The sequence below is a fragment of the Balaenoptera borealis genome, assembly GCF_965194805.1.
Source record: "Balaenoptera borealis genome assembly, chromosome: 4".
Lineage (NCBI taxonomy): Eukaryota > Metazoa > Chordata > Mammalia > Artiodactyla > Balaenopteridae > Balaenoptera > Balaenoptera borealis.
This window is the reverse complement of record NC_138861.1, coordinates 62,927,597-62,946,977: the sequence shown is the minus strand read 5'-3', so window position 1 is coordinate 62,946,977 and position 19,381 is coordinate 62,927,597. Positions and strand designations below refer to the sequence as shown.

The 19,381-nt window shown below is 38.4% G+C and overlaps 1 protein-coding gene across 1 annotated transcript; it reads left to right on the top strand.

Annotated features, from left to right (window-relative positions):
• The first annotated feature begins 9,348 nt into the window (after positions 1-9,348).
• UTP3 (UTP3 small subunit processome component) lies at positions 9,349-11,004 on the top strand. The gene has a single exon (XM_082390255.1). The coding sequence runs from the start codon at positions 9,529-9,531 to the stop codon at positions 10,936-10,938; it is 1,410 nt and encodes a 469-aa protein (XP_082246381.1). The 5' UTR covers positions 9,349-9,528; the 3' UTR covers positions 10,939-11,004.
• The last annotated feature ends 8,377 nt before the right edge of the window (positions 11,005-19,381 follow it).

Sequence of the window (19,381 nt, the reverse complement as noted above, 5' to 3'; positions counted from 1 at the left end):
CCATATCTCTGAGTAATCTTAGTCTATAAATCTGAGGGTTCAAGTTTTTTCAATACGTATTGAAACAGAAATGCATATGTCTCTGGGCATAAGTTTTTCATTGTGATAAAATGTAGACTAAGAGACAGTATAATAAAATAGTTTAAAAAAAATAACTTCAGATTGAGACAGACTTGGGTTTAACAACCAGTTATATAACCGCAGGCAAATTACTTCACATCTCTGAGCCTCATCTGTGAAGAGGATAATAATGGCACCCTTATCATAGATATATTGTGAGAATTAAATAAGATAATATACTTAAGACACCTACCAGAGTGCCTGATACGTAATTAGTATCTTCCCAAATATTCAATGTTATTGACAACAGCAAGTGGAGAAAGCCCAGACAGGGACTAAAACTTTTGAACATGATAAAAATGTGAGTTGAGCACACATGAAAGCTTTATTCAGATGTATATTTTGTAATTGTTGTTTTTAGTAATTTTTCATGGCTTAGTTTTACAGGGTAAGTTTAGAGGTCTTAAACTTGAATAGGTTTAAAATTATATACTTAATTGCATATAGCTCATTTATTAATCCAAATCTTTTAAATTTCACACTTGATGATAGTCTTATAACTGTAGTGGCAGGCAGGTAGTATATCCCTTCTGTTCGACTAATTCATGCACACTAGCTACTTATGTAAAAACAACTCCAAACCATATTTTGTTTTCTAGTTAAATAGCAAATATAGTCTCATGCTCCAACTAAACGTGGAAGACACCCAAATCTCTTGCTCTAGTTCATATTCTCCCCCCAAGCTTCAGAACCATATATCCTACTGTCTAGAAGAGATTAGACACTTAAACCCCTTCACAGACACCTCAAATGCACCATGTCCAAAACTTATTTTCCCGTTTCCTGACCCCTGCTAACCTCTTTCCTCCTGAGTTTTCTTAGTGGAGGGTACCATCATCCACTCAGTTGTCCAAGAAAACCTGTGAGTCACTTTAACTCCTCACCTCCTCATCCTTAATCAGACACTGAGTCTTATAATACCATCTCTTAAATAGCTGTTAATCTGTGTACTTTTTTATATTTTTATTCCCAGTGCCCTAGTTTAGACACTAAAATTCTTCACCTAGATGACTGTAACAGCCTCACACTAACTTCCTCTCTATAATCTTACCTCTTCCCATCAATCCTCTAACCTTGTCCTGTTTAAAACCCTCCAATGGTTCCCCTTTGCTCCTAGCATAAAGTCTAAGTTATCTCTTAATATCAAAAATAGACATAGATCAATGTCACATTTTCAGACTCATTAAATTCTTAAGTTATTTTTACTAACTTCTAATACCTTATTGAAATTTAAGAGAACTCAATTTAACTCTCATTATTTGATTAGCTATTTATCGGTACTTACTATGTAACTGTATCAGATATTATAAAGGTTACAGAGATGAATGGTGATATATCTGGCAGAAAATATAAAACAAGTATATAAATAGTCTCAACACAACGGAGAAAATGTTTTAAAATCCCAAAATAGGACCTACATACACATTTTTCCAAAGAATACATACAGATGGCCAACAGGCATATGAAAGGATTCTCAACATCGCTAATTATTAGAAAATAAAAATCAAAACCACAATTAGGTGTCACCTCACACCAGTCAGAATGGCTACCATCAAAAAGTTTACAAATAATAAATGCTGGAGAGGGTGTGGAGAAAAGGGAACACTGTAGGTAGGAATGTAAATTGGTGTAGCCACCATGGAAAACAGTATGGAGGTTCCTAAAAAAACTAAAAATAGAGCTACCATATGATCCAGCAATCCTACTCCTGGGTATATATCCAGAAAAGATGAACACTCTAATTTGAAAAGATACATGCACCCCAATGTTCATACCAGCACTACTTACAATAGCCAAGACACGGAAACAACCCAAGTGCCCATCAGCAGGCAACTGGCTTAAGAAGATGCGTGGTGTGTGTGTGTGTGTGTGTGTGTGTGTGTGTGTGTATATATATATATATATACCCACAATGGAATATTACTCAGCCATAAAAAAAGAATGAAATATTGCCATTTGCAGCAACATGGATGGACCTAGAGAAAGTGAGTCAGACAGAGACATACAAATACTATATGACATCACTTGTATGTAGAATCTAAAAAATAATACAAATGAATCTATATACAAAACAGAAACAGACTCAATAGAAAGCAAGCTTATGGTTATCAAAGGGGAGAGGGAGAGAGGGACAAATTAGTAGTATGGGATTAACAGATACAAACGACTATAAATAAAATAGATAAGCAATAAGGATTGACTGCATGGTACAGGGAATTATATTCAGTATCTTGTACTAACATATAATGGAATATAATCTGAAAAAAATAACTGAATCACTTTGCTGTATACATGAAACAAACACAATAATGTAAATCAACTATACTCCCATTTAAAAAAAAAATCCTAACATAGAAAGAGTTAAAGGGCTATTAGATGCCAAAGGAAGGAAGCATATCAGAGAATACAGCCTTGAGAAGATATGATTTTAGCTGGGCCTTGAAGGCCATCTAAGAATTGAGATGTGGGGCAGCATAAGCAAAGGCCAAGGGAAGGAAATCTTAAAGAGAGAAAAAGAACAATGTGCATTTTAGTTTAACTACAATGTAGAGTTCCTCAATGAAAAGTAGTAGGACAGCAGCTAGAAAAAAAAGTTGGGGCCAGATAAAGGCAGGCCATGAATATTAGGATAAGAACTAAGGGCTTTATACTGTAGAGAATGAGAGCTGACTAAAGAGAAAAAAATTACATCAACTGTGTTTCAAAAGACCTTCACCATCAAAGTATAATTATCATTGAATCAACAGTTATACGTATAATTGTGTCTACAAGGTTCCTCATGACAAGAAAAAACAAAAAGGGGTTAAAATAATGTTTAGAAAATAGTTGTGCAGTATTTAGTTGGATTAGAGTTTGGAAGAGAAAGTAGTGTCACAATTTCATTAAATTCTTCATTTTGTAATTAAAACTACCAAACCTAGTCATTTTTAATTAAAAGCTTACAAGGGTTCATATGCTTATCTCATATTTCAGTATAAGTTGTACATTTTACTTCTAAATCACGTTTAGGATTTTTGTGTCTTTAAATAGATACAGACCTCAGTTTCAAAAAGAATCTATAACTTACTGGTTTCAGAGTAAGTGGTTTCTGACAGAAATGAAAGCAGATGGCAACTATGCTTCATCTTTTCTATTTTCTTTCTTACACCTAAAAATAATCCTTCTTTTTTTGTACCTAAAAGTAGTTCAAGGAGTTTCTGTGAGGTATATTAAATTATCTAAATAGGTTCATCACTTTTAACACCAAGAATACATCTTCCCATTATTACTCTCATATCAAATTATTTTAACTATTATTAGTTCTTCTGAGCATTAAAAAAAAAAAAAACTACTTCTTTGACAAATTCAGTCATCATAACCTAGTCTGTGACACTGGGATGAAAGGCAAATACGCATTTAATTATTAGCGTAAGTTCACAAAAGCCATATATCAAATATTTCAGTTTTTAAATGTTACTTTAAAAAAAAACAAAAAACAAACCTGTGCTGATGACCAGAGCAGTACAAAAGACATTGCAATTCATCGTTAAAGGCTACTATTTTGTATGCTGACACTGTGTTTAGAAACGTATTTTCTCAAATACTGACCTAGATTCTAGGGATTTAAAAAATAACAGCTTGGATCCAGCCTTAATGGGGCTTATACACTTAATGGAGGGAAAGCAGTAAGTATAAATAGAGATCTGAAGCATGGAAATGCAAAAGAGGAAGTTCTTCATCCTGTCTGAGTAGACAAGGAAAGGCTTTTAAGGTGACATTTAAAATTAGTCTTGGAATTCCCTGGTGGTCCAATGGTTAAGACTCCGCAGTTCCAATTCAGGGGACACGGGATGGATCCCTGTTCAGGAAATTAAGCTCCCGCGTGGCCAAAAAAAAAAAAAAAAATAGTCTTAAATGATGAGTAAGAATTCTCTACAAAGCATAGAAGAAAACAACACGTGTAAAGGAAAGACAGCAAGAAAAAGCATAGCCTGTACCAGGTTAAGGAGGAACCTGGTAGATACAATTATTTTTATATTAATTATTGATACAATGATAATTGTAGCTTTGATGGTGAAGCTTTTTGAAACACAACCCACGTAAATTTTTTTTTCTAGTCAGCCCTCAGTTGCTATACAATAAAGGCTTTAGCTCTTAGCCTAATATTTACATCTATTGTACATATGTTGTGTACACATACAAGGCTATGCCGTACATAGTAGCAGTGAGAGTGTGGTAGGAGGTAAGCTTAAGCTGTATGCAGGAGTCAGGTCATAAGGAATATAAACTTGAGCCTATAGATGTTGGGAAGCTTTTAAAGGACTTTAAGTTAGAGACGTATATGGTCATTTTTTGTCTGCTTATTTGTTTTGTTTTTTGTTTTGTTTCCCTTATTTTTAATTGAACCTCAGATGCAAACAGTTAATCATTCTCCTCAGTTCCTGGAACATTATCATTATTGGTCCATGGAAAGTATTGATACCTCTCCTATTTCTTCTCATCTCCAAGCCTCATCCCATTCTTTGCTCCTCCATAAGCAATTGTTCTTTTGTATTTAATGCACATTATTTTGTTTGTATATGTTCTTACAAAATGTGTGCTGTTGTATTGTTGCACGTATTGTATTACATATCTCATTTTTTTTACTTTTGTTCCTAAGCACATTGCTTTTAACATCCATTCATGTTGATATGTGGATATATAATCCAGTTTCCAATTATTGCGTAGTTAAGATGACCATATACGTTATCATCTAAATCATAAAGGTAAAAGTGTTGCTATTAATAATTACACTAGAATAACAAGTTCAACAAGACTGTACTAAGCAAACTAAGCTGTATGGTCACTTTATGCTCCTAAATTCTATGCTGTTCACGCATGACATTTATTGATCTGCTCTTCCAGGGATGGACATCCAGGTTGTCTCCAACACCCCGCTATCAATAATAGCTTTTCAAACACCCTCATACGGGTCCCATTATGGACCTGTGTGAGAATTTGTTAGCCAAAAAGATGTCTGTAGTGATTTGCAACATTTTTACATAAGGAATTATGAGAACCCTGAAAAGATGAGCAAAGAAACAGAGGAGGAAATCACAAAGCAACGTTTGGAGAATAAAGAGTGGTAGAGCATTTAAGTTATAATGGAAGATTTTAGTAGGGAGGTAATGAAAGGTATGGCGAGAAAGGTTGCTTTGAGGCAAAACCGTGGGAGGGCCATGTATGTTGTGAACTTTATCTTGACAGTAATGGAGAGTCACTGAAGCATTTTGAGCAAGGGTGTGGGATGAGAGAAATGGTATTCTAGGAAGATTTACCTGATGATGCTGAATCAAATGTACAGCAGAGAATGGAAATGAAAAGACCTATTAAGGGAATATTTGAAAGCCAATATAGTACAGTAGTTAGCTATAGTATAGTGTGAATTCCAAAGCCAGACTGTCTGGGTTCAAATCTAGTTCTACCATTTACTAGTCTTAAGACCTCGTTTAAACTCCATGTGCCTCAGTTTCCTAAATTAGAGATTATCATAGTACTTCCTCATAGGGTTAAATGTCAAGAGCTTATAACAGTACTGGAACATAATAACTACTCTCAATGTTAGCTTTATTATTATTGCTGCAAGTCCAGAAGAAATTGAGATCAGTTTAAGCTAATCTGGTTGTAGAATATCTTAAACAACCTGAACTCATGCCCTGAAGAAAGTATCCTAATATCACCTAGTGTGACATTCATAAACCCCTACCTCTACAGTAAGAAAATCCTATAAGAGGCTTAAGAGGCTATAAGAGGCTTAGAATAAGGCAAAAAGGGTATTCTTAAAAAAAAAAAAAAGAAAAAGAAAACACCCTGTTGGCTCTCATTATGTGTAGTGTGTTAACTCCTGAGCAGGCATCACAATAATGTAACACAGATTCAAGTTGATAATACATTATAGTTGCCACAAAAATAATGGTTAAATGTTATTTAATATTTGTGCATTTTCTCTGGGGACTCTGTTTTTCTTTTTAATTGGCATAGGCTTATGATATAATAAAGCATTAATCTGTCTTTCCAGCAATAAAAAAATTTTTTTGGCCACGCGGCATGCAGGATCTTAGTTCCCCAAACAGGGATCAAACCCGCGCCCCCTGCAGTGGAAGTGATGAGTCCCAACCACTGGACCACCAGGGAAGTCACAGCAGTACAAATTTTTAAGGAAACAATTTCCTCAACAAATAGCAAATAATTCCAAGATTAGGCTATGGAAGATTAGACTATGGGAGCTGCTGGAATGGAAGAACTAACTTCTGAACTGTTCATCAAAAAGATCTGAGAATGTTAGACTACAACACTCTCTGAATATGCACTGGTTATTGCAACTTTTAAATAGTTAGGAAATGTAATGTATAGTATAAACCAAATAATATTAGAACAATGTGATCATTCCATTAAAAATATCCAAAATATTTTTCTACCTTCTCTATAACAGTATACGCATTTTGTTAAGTATGACTACAAATTCTCAAATAATTAGCAATAAAAATGAACAGAAAAATTCAGATTTACGTGCCTAAGTAAAACTTAATGCTTACATATAATGTAAATTTAATACATTTAAAGCATGGATCTAATCACAGTCTCAGCTTAGATGCAACATTCTTTAAGCAATATTTCCAGAACAAAATCCAGAGACGATCTCTCACCCCTCTGATCTCTCACAGCGTTGGGTTTACCTCACACACTGCCTTGTATTTTAGTATAATCTGTATGCATGTCTTCTTTTCTACCTGATTAGAAGAGACTGTGGCTAATTCACCTTTGGATCTACTACAGCATGTAGCATTCTGCTACAATTAATAAGCAGTTAATATCTGAATGACAAAACCTATTAAAATTTACATTCAAAAATGAATTCTGGGGCTTCCCTGGTGGCGCAGTGGTTGAGAATCTGCCTGCTAATGCAGGGGACACGGGTTCGAGCCCTGGTCTGGGAGGATTCCCACATGCCGCGGAGCAACTAGGCCCGTGAGCCACAACTACTGAGCCTGCGCGTCTGGAGCCTGTGCTCCGCAATAAGAGAGGCCACAGTAGTGAGAGGCCCGCGCACCGTGATGAAGAGTGGCCCCCGCTTGCCGCAACTAGAGGAAGCCCTCGCACAGAAACGAAGACCCAACATAGCAATCAATCAATCAATAAATCTTTAAAAAAAAAAAAAAAAAAGTCATTAAAAAAAATAAATGTTTCTTAAAAAAAAAAAAAAATGAATTCTGGGCTTACCATCAGAACATAAGACTTTTACCCACACCTTTTTTATTCTTTAAATTGTATTTCCTAAAATCTTGTAAAGGTTTTTAAATGCTTAAGATAACTTTTAACACTTTAAAAATATTTAGTTCAAAATACCATTTTTCTAAAAAATTGTACTATTTTTCATAACCTAATGACACTGCACTTTCTGCAAAGAACTTGTATGTCGCCATTAATTTTAGCAACTTATCAAAAGCTCAGCTTTCAACTACCCACATTTGAAGGTGTCATAATACCTAACATATATAATGAATATGAACCTATCATCTGTAATGTCTGAAAACTTAAACCCTGAATTACTCTAAGATTGCAGGGCACTCCTTTCACACTTGTAGTCCTAGAAATACTTCTAAAGACAAATTTGACTGATTTTTCCCTTATTACCACCCTCTTCTTCAAACACTTTCATCTGAGCTCTTGGTTTCTTTCATCCACCCAGCTTAGCCTATGCTCTGGAAAAGGTCTGAAACTCATTCACATTGAATTAGCAAAGAACTGATAACAGCTGCATGTGAGGGCCTGGTGTGGGAGCCCTATCCCAGGTTTCTGTGCTCGATTTGCTAATGTAACCTTCCCAAGTCTTTGTTTCCACATGCATACAATGAAGATACTGGAATTGGAATTCATGATTCCTAAAATCCATTCCAGCTCAGGTTATCTCCCTTAAGGATGTTCACAGACTTATGCGTTATTCATTCACTCCGTTTATGGAGCACCTGAAATAGATAATCAAATACTGCAATTTCAATACTTATTCATTAAATCTTCATTGAACACTTACTCTGTGCCAGACACTGTACTGCGTGCTTGCAATATCATAGTTCGTTGAGGTCTACTAGGTGATACGGAAAAACTGAGGAAAAGACTAAGGGAGTTAAAGACGAGATCAAAGAGGTGATGCTTAGACTGTCTCTTCAATACAGCAGAAATTTCCCATATTTGGGCGGGAGTACTAAACACTTTAGTGTTTAGTAAAGGGCGATGGATGGCGTGTACAAAAAGCGATGTAAAAGGCAGGTTGAGTATTTTCAGCAGCTGAAGGCTGGGTAACACAGGACAAGTGTTCCCTGTACTCACCCCAATTATAAGCTGGCACGTTTTGCGTGATGACTTGATTAACGCGTGCCCCCAGCTAGACCACAAGTTCCACCACTGCAGGAACAGCGTCTGCTTTCGCCCACCATTGTTCTCCCAAAGCCTAGCACGCTGCCCTGTGCTTATTAAGTGTTGAAGAATTCATGAAGCGTCCGCCCTTGAGAGTTAAAATGTGCCATTTCCAAAATATCTTGAAGAATGAACCTCTTCCACTAAAAGGCAGAGAAATCGCGGTGCCTTCTGCAGCCTACTTGAGCTCCTCGGAAAGAGGCAAACTCTAGAGCGCGGCTCTGCCTTCCCACCGTGACCCCTCAGAAACTCCTCAGGGACACAAATCCCATGAAGTCACCGAGCCCTGCGGAAAGGGAGCTGGAGGCGGGCTACCACCCGCCCGGAGGCCCGGCCTGCGCTCTCCCGGACGCCCGCGCCAGGATTCCCGAGCGCAGTGGCGCCGCTGCCGCCTCAGGCTACGGGGCCCAGAAATGTCGTATTTGGACGTTGCGGAGACAAAAACAACCTGATTAACTTCCAGACGGATAGGCAGAGAAAATAAAACAATTCCAGTAAACAAGGAATTCTTCTACGCTTGGACTCAGCTCCAAGCCAGGAACAACCGGTACAGGCGCAGGACAACTCACTGCAACGCCCCGAGACCTCTCCTAGGCGTGGAGGTAAAGCGCCCTCCACTGGTCACCGCGACTTCACCTCGCGGTTCACCAGGCCGTCCCCCTAGCCACGCCCAGGCTCGCGAGAGTAAGAACTGGGCTAAAGGGCTCTACGGAACTGAACTTCCTATACCTATTGTTCCTACACGGAAAGGCCTGAAGGACCAACCGGAAGTCCTGGTTCAAACGCCACACAGAGAGCATCCTGGGGGCCGGAAGGAGGTGGAAACTCCTGCATCCTACGGGAGTGCCAGCAGACGCGCGTGGTAAGAGAGCGCGTGGCTGTTATAGAGGCTTGTTGCTGGAGCGCGTGGCTCGTGTGCGGAAGTCAGAGGTGACCGAAAGCCTGACGTCGCTGCAGAAGCTGAGACCGCGAGCTATGGTGGGGAGATCTCGGCGGCGCGGAGCGGCCAAGTGGGCAGCTGTGCGAGCTAAGGCAGGTCGCGACCCAGCGGACGAAAATGATGACAGTTTGGAATCTCCACCCTCACCAGGGGACTCCAGCTACTACCAAGATAAGGTAGATGATTTCCATGAGGCCCGATCTCGGGCCGCCTTGGCTAAGGGATGGAGCGAAGTGGAGAGTGGGGACGAGGAGGAGGATGGCGATGAGGAGGAGGTGCTTGCCCTAGATATCGCCGATGAGGACGATGAAGAGAGTGCGGGGAATGAGGAGGATGACGATGATGATGGTGGGAGCTCCATGCAGAGTGAGGCTGAGGCCTCGGTGGATCCCAGTTTGTCGTGGGGTCAGAGGAAAAAACTTTACTACGACACGGACTATGGTTCCAAGTCCCGAGGCCGGCAGAGTCAACAAGAAGTAGAGGAAGAGGAAAGAGAGGAGGAGGAGGAGGCACAGCTCATTCAGCGGCGTTTAGCCCAAGCTCTGCAAGAGGACGATTTTGGAGTTACCTGGGTGGAGGCCTTTGCAAAACCAGTACCTCAGGTAAATGAGGTTGAGACACGGGTCGTGAAGGATTTGACGAAAGTTACAGTGAAAGAGAAGCTGAAGATGCTGCGAAAGGAATCACCAGAGCTCTTGGAGCTGATAGATGACCTGAAAGTTAAGTTGACAGAGGTGAAGGATGAGCTGGAGCCATTGCTACAGTTGGTGGAGCAAAAGATCATTCCACCTGGAAAAGGAAGCCAATACCTGAGGACCAAATACAACCTCTATTTGAACTACTGCTCCAACATCAGTTTTTATCTGATCCTGAAAGCTAGGAGAGTCCCTGCACATGGACATCCTGTCATAGAAAGGCTTGTTACCTACCGAAATTTGATCAACAAGCTGTCAGTTGTGGATCAGAAGCTGTCCTCTGAGATTCGTCATCTGCTCACACTTAAAGATGGTGCTGGAAAGGAAGAACTGAATCTAAAAGCAAAATCCACAAAGGCCAAGCCAAAATCTGTTTCTGCTGTTGCTGCCTCCGCTGTTACAGACCTTTCTGATGATTCTGATTTTGATGAAGCTGCACTGAAATACTATAAAGAAATAGAAGACAGACAAAAATTGAAGAGAAAGAAAGAAGATAGTACTGAAGAACAGGCTCCTGAAGTTCAAAATACAAAGAGAGCCATTACTTATCAGATTGCTAAAAATAGGGGACTTACACCTAGGAGAAAGAAGATTGATCGGAATCCCAGAGTGAAACACCGGGAGAAGTTCAGAAGAGCCAAAATTCGCAGAAGAGGCCAGGTTCGTGAAGTTCGTAGAGAAGAGCAACGTTATAGTGGTGAACTATCTGGCATTCGTGCAGGAGTTAAAAAGAGCATTAAGCTTAAATAAAGTTTTTGCTTAGCTTAAGTTTTTTGGTGATAATTTTGGATCAATAAATTTTTATTTTTAACTGGTGACGTGATTGTATTAATATTTAATATCTAACCGTAAATTTTAAAAAGTCTGTCAATAGGGAAAATTGTTTGGGTTACTGCTTAATTTATTTGTGTTTTAATTTGTAATCAGATCATACTAAGAACTGCGGGAACAATATGAGGGTGCGTGGGAAGAGAGATGGTGATGAAAAAAGTTCTCCAACATTCTGTCCAATAGTAGCCTAGGGAAATTCCACAGCTAGTTGTGGAGCAACAGTCAAACTTATAGTACTTTTATAATTTTTCACATAAAGTGAAGAGAATGCACCTTTGGCAATCATCTTATTTGTAAGATAGGCTATAAAGTAGTTCTGACATTATTTCATTTACCTAAAGTATAATTCTCGAGCAGCATACTTGTTAATAATGAGTCTACTATTAACTTAAGGATTTTGTACATTTTATTGTGGTACAAGCTTAGGACTGAAGAGGAACTTGGTTAAAAACAGAAAGAGATATGCCTTAATTACATTAACTGTGAATATTTTTTAATAGTCCTTAATGTGGTAAGATAAAAATTCCATTTCCCCTTCTGTACTGGTGGGTGCTCTTTGTACACTCCACTTGCTGAAAATCTGGTATGATTACTACTGGGTAAGTGGTAACTTCAGGTGGTAACAAAATTACGTTTTTCTTTATAGTTATTCTGGTCTTTACAGTAGGGAAAAGATGATGAGATGGTGAACTTAAAAATTTTTTAGGATAATGCCAGGGAGAAAATGAGAGGACTAGTGAAGGAAAGCACAAAGGACGTCTTACCTATGTAACTGTTTATTCATTAAACATTGTGCTAGCTGCTAGAAATGCAGAGATGGTCAGTGGTTAATATTTATTATTAAAACATTTGCCACAAGTTTGTGCGGTGGTACTGTTCTCTTCTGTCAGAGATGAGGATGCTGAAATTCCCGGAGGTTAACTTTCTAAAGGACATATGCTTGGGATTTGGACCCAAGCCGGCTTAATTTGAGCCTTCATTCTTTTAACTTCTGGCTTACAGCTGCTGCCAGAGTAGCGCACATGCCAGATAATTTTCTTATAAATAAAAAAGAAAAGTTAGAAATAAAAGTTTATATTGAGTGCAAAGGTACTTTTTAAGCATTTTATTTATATCCTTATTCCTCACAACTCTTAGGTAGTAAATTCTATTATCCATATTTTAAGGATGAAGAAACTGGCAAAGAGAAGTAACTTTCTCAAGGTCATATAGCTATTAAGTGGTAGAGCCAGGATTTCAGCCTAGCCTTTCTGGCTTAAGAGCCATATCCTATACTTCCTTTTCTGATATAGTAAAAAAGTACAGGTTTCGGAGTTAACTTACTAGGTTGATTTTGAGTTAATTACTTGATCTCTGACTCATTTTCTTCATCTATATGGTACTATTATTATACCTACCTTGGGTATAGGTATATACATAAAACAGTGGTTAAGAGCTGTGAGACAATAGAAAATATATATATTGGTTTCTGGCATAGAACTCCTAAAACCCTTGTAAATTCCTAAGTAGTAAGAGCACTGGGAACAGCATTTGTTCTAATAAGGTGACTCTGAGCTCCTGGATGGGGGCTGGTCACCAGAAAGACCAAGCTGTGATTAGAAGCTTGGCATTTTCAGCCCCAGACCCCCATGCTCCAGAGAGGGGAGAGAGGCTAGAGATGGAGTTAATAACTGGTCATGTCTATGTGAGGAGGCCTCCACAAAATCCCGATGTTATGGGGTTTGGGGACCTTCCAGGATGGTGAACACATCCTCATACTGGGAGGGTGATGCACCCCACTCCATGGGGACAGCAGCTCCTGTGCTGGGGATCCTCCCCGTCTTCACCCTATGTACTTCTTTATCTAGCTGTTCATCTATAGTTTTTATCATGTTCTTTAGTAAAGTGTAAACGTAAGTGTTTCCCTGAGTTCTGTGAGCCACTCTAGCAAATTAATCAAACCCAAGGTGGGAGTTATGGGAACCTCAGACTTAAAGTCCATCAGTCAGAAGCACAGATAACAACCTGGACTTGTGATTGGCATCTAAAGTGGAGTAGGGGCAGTCTTTTGGGACCAAGCCCTTAACCTGTGGGATCTGACGCTACCTCCAGGTAGACTGTCAGAGTTGGTTAAATTGTAGGACACCCAGCTGGTGTTGCAGAGAATTGCTTGGTGGGGGAAACATGGTGTCAGAAGTGTTGTGAGTGGTAATAGTGTGACAGTAAAGGAGAAATACACAGGTGGAAAACTCAAGTTTTTCCAATTCAAAAGCAGGCTTCACCCAGATTCCTACCCCAGTTTCATCAATTAGTACCTGTGACTAGGGGCAAGTTACTTGATCTCTCTTCCTGAGTTTTTTCATCTAAACTGGGGATAGTAGTAGTAGTACCTACTTCATAGAATTATTATGAGGATAAAGTGAATTAATATATGTAATGCACTTAGAACAACGCCTGTTACACAGCAAACACCTAATAAGTGTTGGCTTTGGCTTTTTTTTTTTTTTGGACATGCTGTGTGACTTGTGGGATCTTAGCTCCCCAACCAGGGATCGAACCCAGGCCCTCAGCAGTGAAAGCTCGGAGTCCCACCAACCACTGGACCACCAGGGAATGCCCAGTGTTGGCTCTTATCACAGGTTGTGAGCATCCACATCTGACATACAGATGCTCAACACATAGCTAATAGTGTAGTGATTCCTATTCATTGCAGGAACATAGAGAATAAAATATAGTCGTATATGTAAAAATGCTTAAGAAGTTAATATTCTAAGTTTGGAACAAGAGGGGAGCACTGGGTAAGTGAGCACATGAAGGGATATAGAAAATCTGGGAATGGACAAAAACAAGGAAATGAAGTTAGAGGTTGAAGGTATTTAATGTTCTACGTCGAATTTCTGCCACATGTAAAGTTGTGCTAAGGGAAAAAAAAAAATGTTTTAAAGGAAGAAAAATCTTCCATCAAGGAAAGTGGAAAAAATTAAGGCATATTTCTCCAAATGTATCACATATTCCTTTAGAGACCTCACAACACTATAAATATTAATTCATTCTGTAATAGCTAGGATCTAGATGGTACTATTCTATTTTATAAACATAAATCGTGGCTTTGCCTGAGGTGAATTAACAGTAAATGAAGTAACAGAGAAACTACTGGATTTAATGTTTACATCTTCCAAATTTTGTATTTACTTAACAAACATTTAAAGAGCACTGAGATGTGCTGGATACTGTCCTAACATGAATAATAAATTGTTAACTATTCAGTATGATCATTTTTCATAGAGACTCACTTTGTGAACTCAGGAGAGTTCACATGGATAAGAGTTCCAATTAAGTAGATTACTGGTGTCAGGCATCAATACAAAGCAACAACCTGTTAGTTTTATGTCAGCATGTTAAGCTCTGGGCAGCTATTGAAAATACAAAATATTGAAAATTAAAGTAGAAGAAAATATCAAATTAGTGATGCAGTAACTTACTCTACCACTAATCAGCTGACTGGCTTTGGGCTACTCAATTGTGTAAGCCATAGTTTCTCACCTATATTCTTACTTATGAAGGAGTTAAATAAAATAAACATATCCCTTTAATTTTTGTGTGGAAATAAATTTGTCAAACTTTAATAGTCAAAACTTTTGGCAAACTGGGAAATTACTTTTTGTGATTTTTAAAGATAAACAGTAGCTTAGGTAATGTGAATAATTGTATTCACATATCTGATACAGAAAATATTTGATATATCTGAGGAGTAGAGTCGCTTATTTTTCCTTGCTGGTTGTATGAAGTAAAAGAATTTTAATATGTTATGGTAATATAAGTTAACATTACCAAAATAATTCAGGAAAGGTGAAAATCAGTGTAATTTACATCTAAGGGATCACAATGATGAACACGTACCACTTTCTGAATAGTAGATGATCCAAAAACATCATGTAGGATTCAACTACAGTTCCAAATCATTTAAACTGAATATTGCTTCAGGTAATAAGTCAGAGTTTTAAAAATCATTTCAAATATTGATTCTTTTTAAAACATTTGTGCTTTGCCATCACAAGTTTAAACGCAGAAACAGTATAGAAAATTTAACACCACCCGCATCAACAAATGTTAAAGTGTTTTAAATTTTGCTTAGTGTCATATCAAAGTTTTTAATTTGATGTAGTTGCTTTAGCTATGTGTTCCAGAAAATGTTTTCTTTCATACATATTCTTTCAGCTATTCACTTGGGAAGAAAAACTGATTTTTTTATATTTGCTTCAAAGTGAATCTTTGACTAATAGTAAATATTAAGAATCAACATTTTTTATAACTATAAAACAAAACAAAAAACCTGCAGGAAACTAATAAAAATGTTCTCTCTTAAGTGAAACTATATAGGGTAGCAATTAGGAGCTTGACCTCTGGAGCCAAGACAGAGTTTAAATCCCACTTTTACCACTTACTATGTGTCTTTGGTCTATTTACCTCTCTGTGTCTCAATTTCCTCACACTGAATAATATATGATTGTTATAGCCATTTAAATAGTTAAACCATATAACATACATTTAGGACAGCACTTGGCAGGGAGTAAGTGTTTCGTGTTAGTTACTATTAATCCATCAAAAAAATAAATAAAAACAAAACTAATTTCCTCCCCTTGAAAGAGTTCATATTCTCCTTGGTTTTATCATACTGGTTCTTAAACCAGAATGCTTAAGGATCCATTGGTAAGTTTAAAATGCAAATTCTTGTGCCCTACCTCCACAACTTCTTATTTAGCTGGCCTGGTGTGGACCCAGGGATCTGTATTTTTAAGAGACACCTCAGAGAATGCTTATCCAGAAGCTCTATAAAACACATTGGGAAACACTGCTCTGAGCACACAGCTTTTTCGGTTCTCTTCGCTTATAACATAGGCATGTGAATGAAATTAATTACAAGAATGAAATATGATGTGGTATTATTCACCATGAGACTACAAAAACTCTAGAGTAGCCCCATGAGAACCTGTTGAAAGCAATGGACCTTCCCCTCAGAACAATAACATAGGCCTAATTGTTACGAACTCCAAGCTTGTACTGCTCATCACACGACAGGCCAATAAATCAAGAGAGGAGTTATTGGGGCAAGGAATAGTAACTATTTGGAAAGCCAGCAGACTAAGGGTGTCCAAATAACTATCTTACCCAAGTTAGAATTCGGGCTTTTACACTAAAAAGGGAGGGGGTGTAGTTGGTTGTTAACAAACTTCTTGGTGTCAGATTCCTTTGTTTTTGCAACTATCCACATATATCAGGTCACTAAGTTCCTGTAAACCTGCAACAAGACAAATGTTATTCTCTGTTCTGCAACTTTTTATCTCTATATGAATGGAAAAGTGTCATACTTTTTTTTTTTTAATTTTTGGCTGCACCCCACAGCATGTGGGATCTTAGTTCCCCAACCAGGGATTGAACCTGCACCCCCTGCACTGGAAAGCAGAGTCTTAACCACTGGACCACAAGGGAAGTCCCAAAAGTGTTATACCTTTAAAGGTCGGAGACTTGAGAATGAGCTATCCTGTATATTTCAGGCTATAGGCAACATTCTAATAGCAAAAGCAATAGAATAAAAGGGTAAAGTAAAAGAAACAGACCCAATATGGAGTCAGATTTGTTCTTCCCTATGACATAATCACAACATTTTACATACCATGTCATTGGGTTCCTGGACTCTCTGAAGCCAGGAATCCTTGGACTTCATAGGAAACTTTAGGACACTGTTCCTTTTACCCTTAAGCATTGCTTTATATGGCATACATATATATATATATATATATATATATATATATATATATATATATATATATATATATATGGAGATCATCTTAATCATTGGTAGGTAAGGGGATTATTCAAAGTAGAAGACTGAAAAAAATTTTATTAGCACCTAGAATTTTTTATATTTATTCAGCAAGTTCTTTTAAACATACTTAAGTTTCTAAGCATATCATGCTTGAACATACACAAAAAGAGAGACTGCGGCCAAATAAATGTTTATTCCTTAAACTTCATATTCAGTCCAAATTTTCTGAATCACTTCTATTCAAGGTCTCTGATGGCCACAGTATCAAAGAATTTTGATAAGATTTTTGGAAGAGGAAAGGAATTGTTAATAAAAAGGTACGTGGGTGGGGGGAGGAGGTAGGGGCATGAGAACTATTAAAGGAGTAAATGTGTTGTGCATTGAAAAAGGAGAAACTCAAAGATGTCAACTTTGGGTGTAGACACTCTGGTAGAAGAGACAGACACAGTTGGAGCAATTAACTGCCCTAGTTAGCATGCTATGGGACTCCAAAGAGGCATGTACCTCTCTACTTAAGGAGGCCAGAGAAGATCTGTTTGAGTGAAATCTTGAGGGAAGAGTGGGTGTGGCAATATAAGGAATGTCAAACATGTTAAAGTTTATCCAGAGCCAACAAGGGTGAAGCAAGCGTAGGAAAATAATATCAGCAAAGTGGGGAGGGGCTAGATCAGGAATGATCTTAAGGAGCTTAGATTGTATACTAGGTATAGGGAAGGCAACCAGGGTTTTCAAGAATCAGTGTGACATAATTAGATCAACCTTCAGAAGAGTAAATTACTCATTCTAGCTGCTGTAGAGCAATGGAGTTAGAATAGATTAAAAATAGAGGCATGAAAACAAGGTAGGAGTCCTTTGCAATAACACAGGCAAGAAAAGATGAAAATTTCAATTAAAGCAAAGAGGACAAATTCAGGGACAGATTTGAGAGAAATTTAGAAGAAAATCTGAAAAAAAACATGAAAATTGGAACAAAGTGTGGACAAAGTCATAGACGGTCAGCAAAAGCAAACAACGAAGTAGTTTCAGCAATTCTATTAAGATATTAAAACTCTAAATAGACACAAAATATGATAAGCTCCTCTAGGGTAGGCCTCTTGAGTTCTACTCCACAGTATACACAAGGAACACAACTTTGCTGTTACTAGATCTTCACTAAAAAGATATAACATAATAAAAAAAAAGATATAATTATCAAACTATTCATCAAAATAGTCCTTCAACGTTTTATTTTCTATTATAAAGGTAACACATTCATTACAGACTACTTGCAAATGCAGAAAAATAGAGAATTGGAAAACTACATCCATATTTCTACCACCCAAAGAAAAGTGCCATTGTTTGATCTTGATTAAATATATTGCTTAAGGGGACTTCCCTGATGGCGCAGTGGTTAAGAATCCGCCTGCCAGTGCAGGGGACACAGGTTCGATCCCTGGTCCAGAAGATCCCACATGCCACAGAGCAACTAAGCCTGGGTGCCACAACTACTGAGCCTGCACTCTAGAGCCCATGAGCCACAACTACTGAGCCCACATGCCACAACTACTGCAGCCCATGCGCCTAGAGCCCATGCTCCGCAACAAGAGAAGCCACCGCCATGAGACGCCTACGCACCTCAACGAAGAGTAGCCCCCACTCGTTGCAACCAGAGAAAGCCCACGTGCAGCAATGAAGACCCAACACAGCTAAAAATAAATAAATAAAATAAATAAATTAAAATATATATATATATATCGCTTAAGCTAAATATATTTCTTTAGAGTGCATTGTACTCTTAATAAGAGTATTGCATTAAGAGTAGTACTCATGGGCTTCCCTGGTGGTGCAGCAGTTGAGAGTCTGCCTGCCAGTGCAGGGGACGTGGGTTCGAGCCCTGGTCTGGGAGGATCCCACATGCCACGGAGCAACTAGGCCTGTGAGCCACAATTACTGAGCCTGCGCATCTGGAACTTGTGCTCTGCAACAAGAGAGGCCGCGACAGTGAGAGGCCCACGCACTGCAATGAAGAGTGGCCCCCGCTTGCCGCAACTAGAGAAAGCCCTCGCACAGAAACAAAGACCCAACACAGCCAAAAATATAAATATTAAAAAAAAAAAGAGTAGTGCTCATAAGAGAGGTGTTAAAAGTAGGAAGACCCTGAACTCACCTTCTCCGACAGACATACCAAAATTTCAACTAATTACAGAGCAGTGACCTATGAGAACAACCTGAAGACTAGCAAAAAAGATTTTCCACAACTACAGACATAAAGAAGGAATCACGAGACAGGTAAAAAGGGTGGAGATGCAGTATAGTCAGGACCCACACCCCCCGAATCTGGTGACCCACAAACAAGAGGAATATTTTAATCATAGAAGTCCTTCCCCAAAGGGTGAGGAGTCTGAGCATCACATCAAACTCCCCAGCCTGGTTGTCATACACCAGGAAGACAAGCCCTCAGCACTTCTGGCTTTGAAAACCAGCAGGGCATATGTTCAGGAGAGCCAGAGGGCTACAGGAAACAGACTTGACTCTTAAAGGGCACTTGCAAAATCTCACATGTTCCAAGTCCCAGCA

Coding starts and splice junctions, on each gene's coding strand:
- UTP3 (XM_082390255.1), top strand. CDS start 9,529: ATGGTGGGGAGATCTCGGCGGCGCGGAGCGGCCAAGTGGGCAGCTGTG.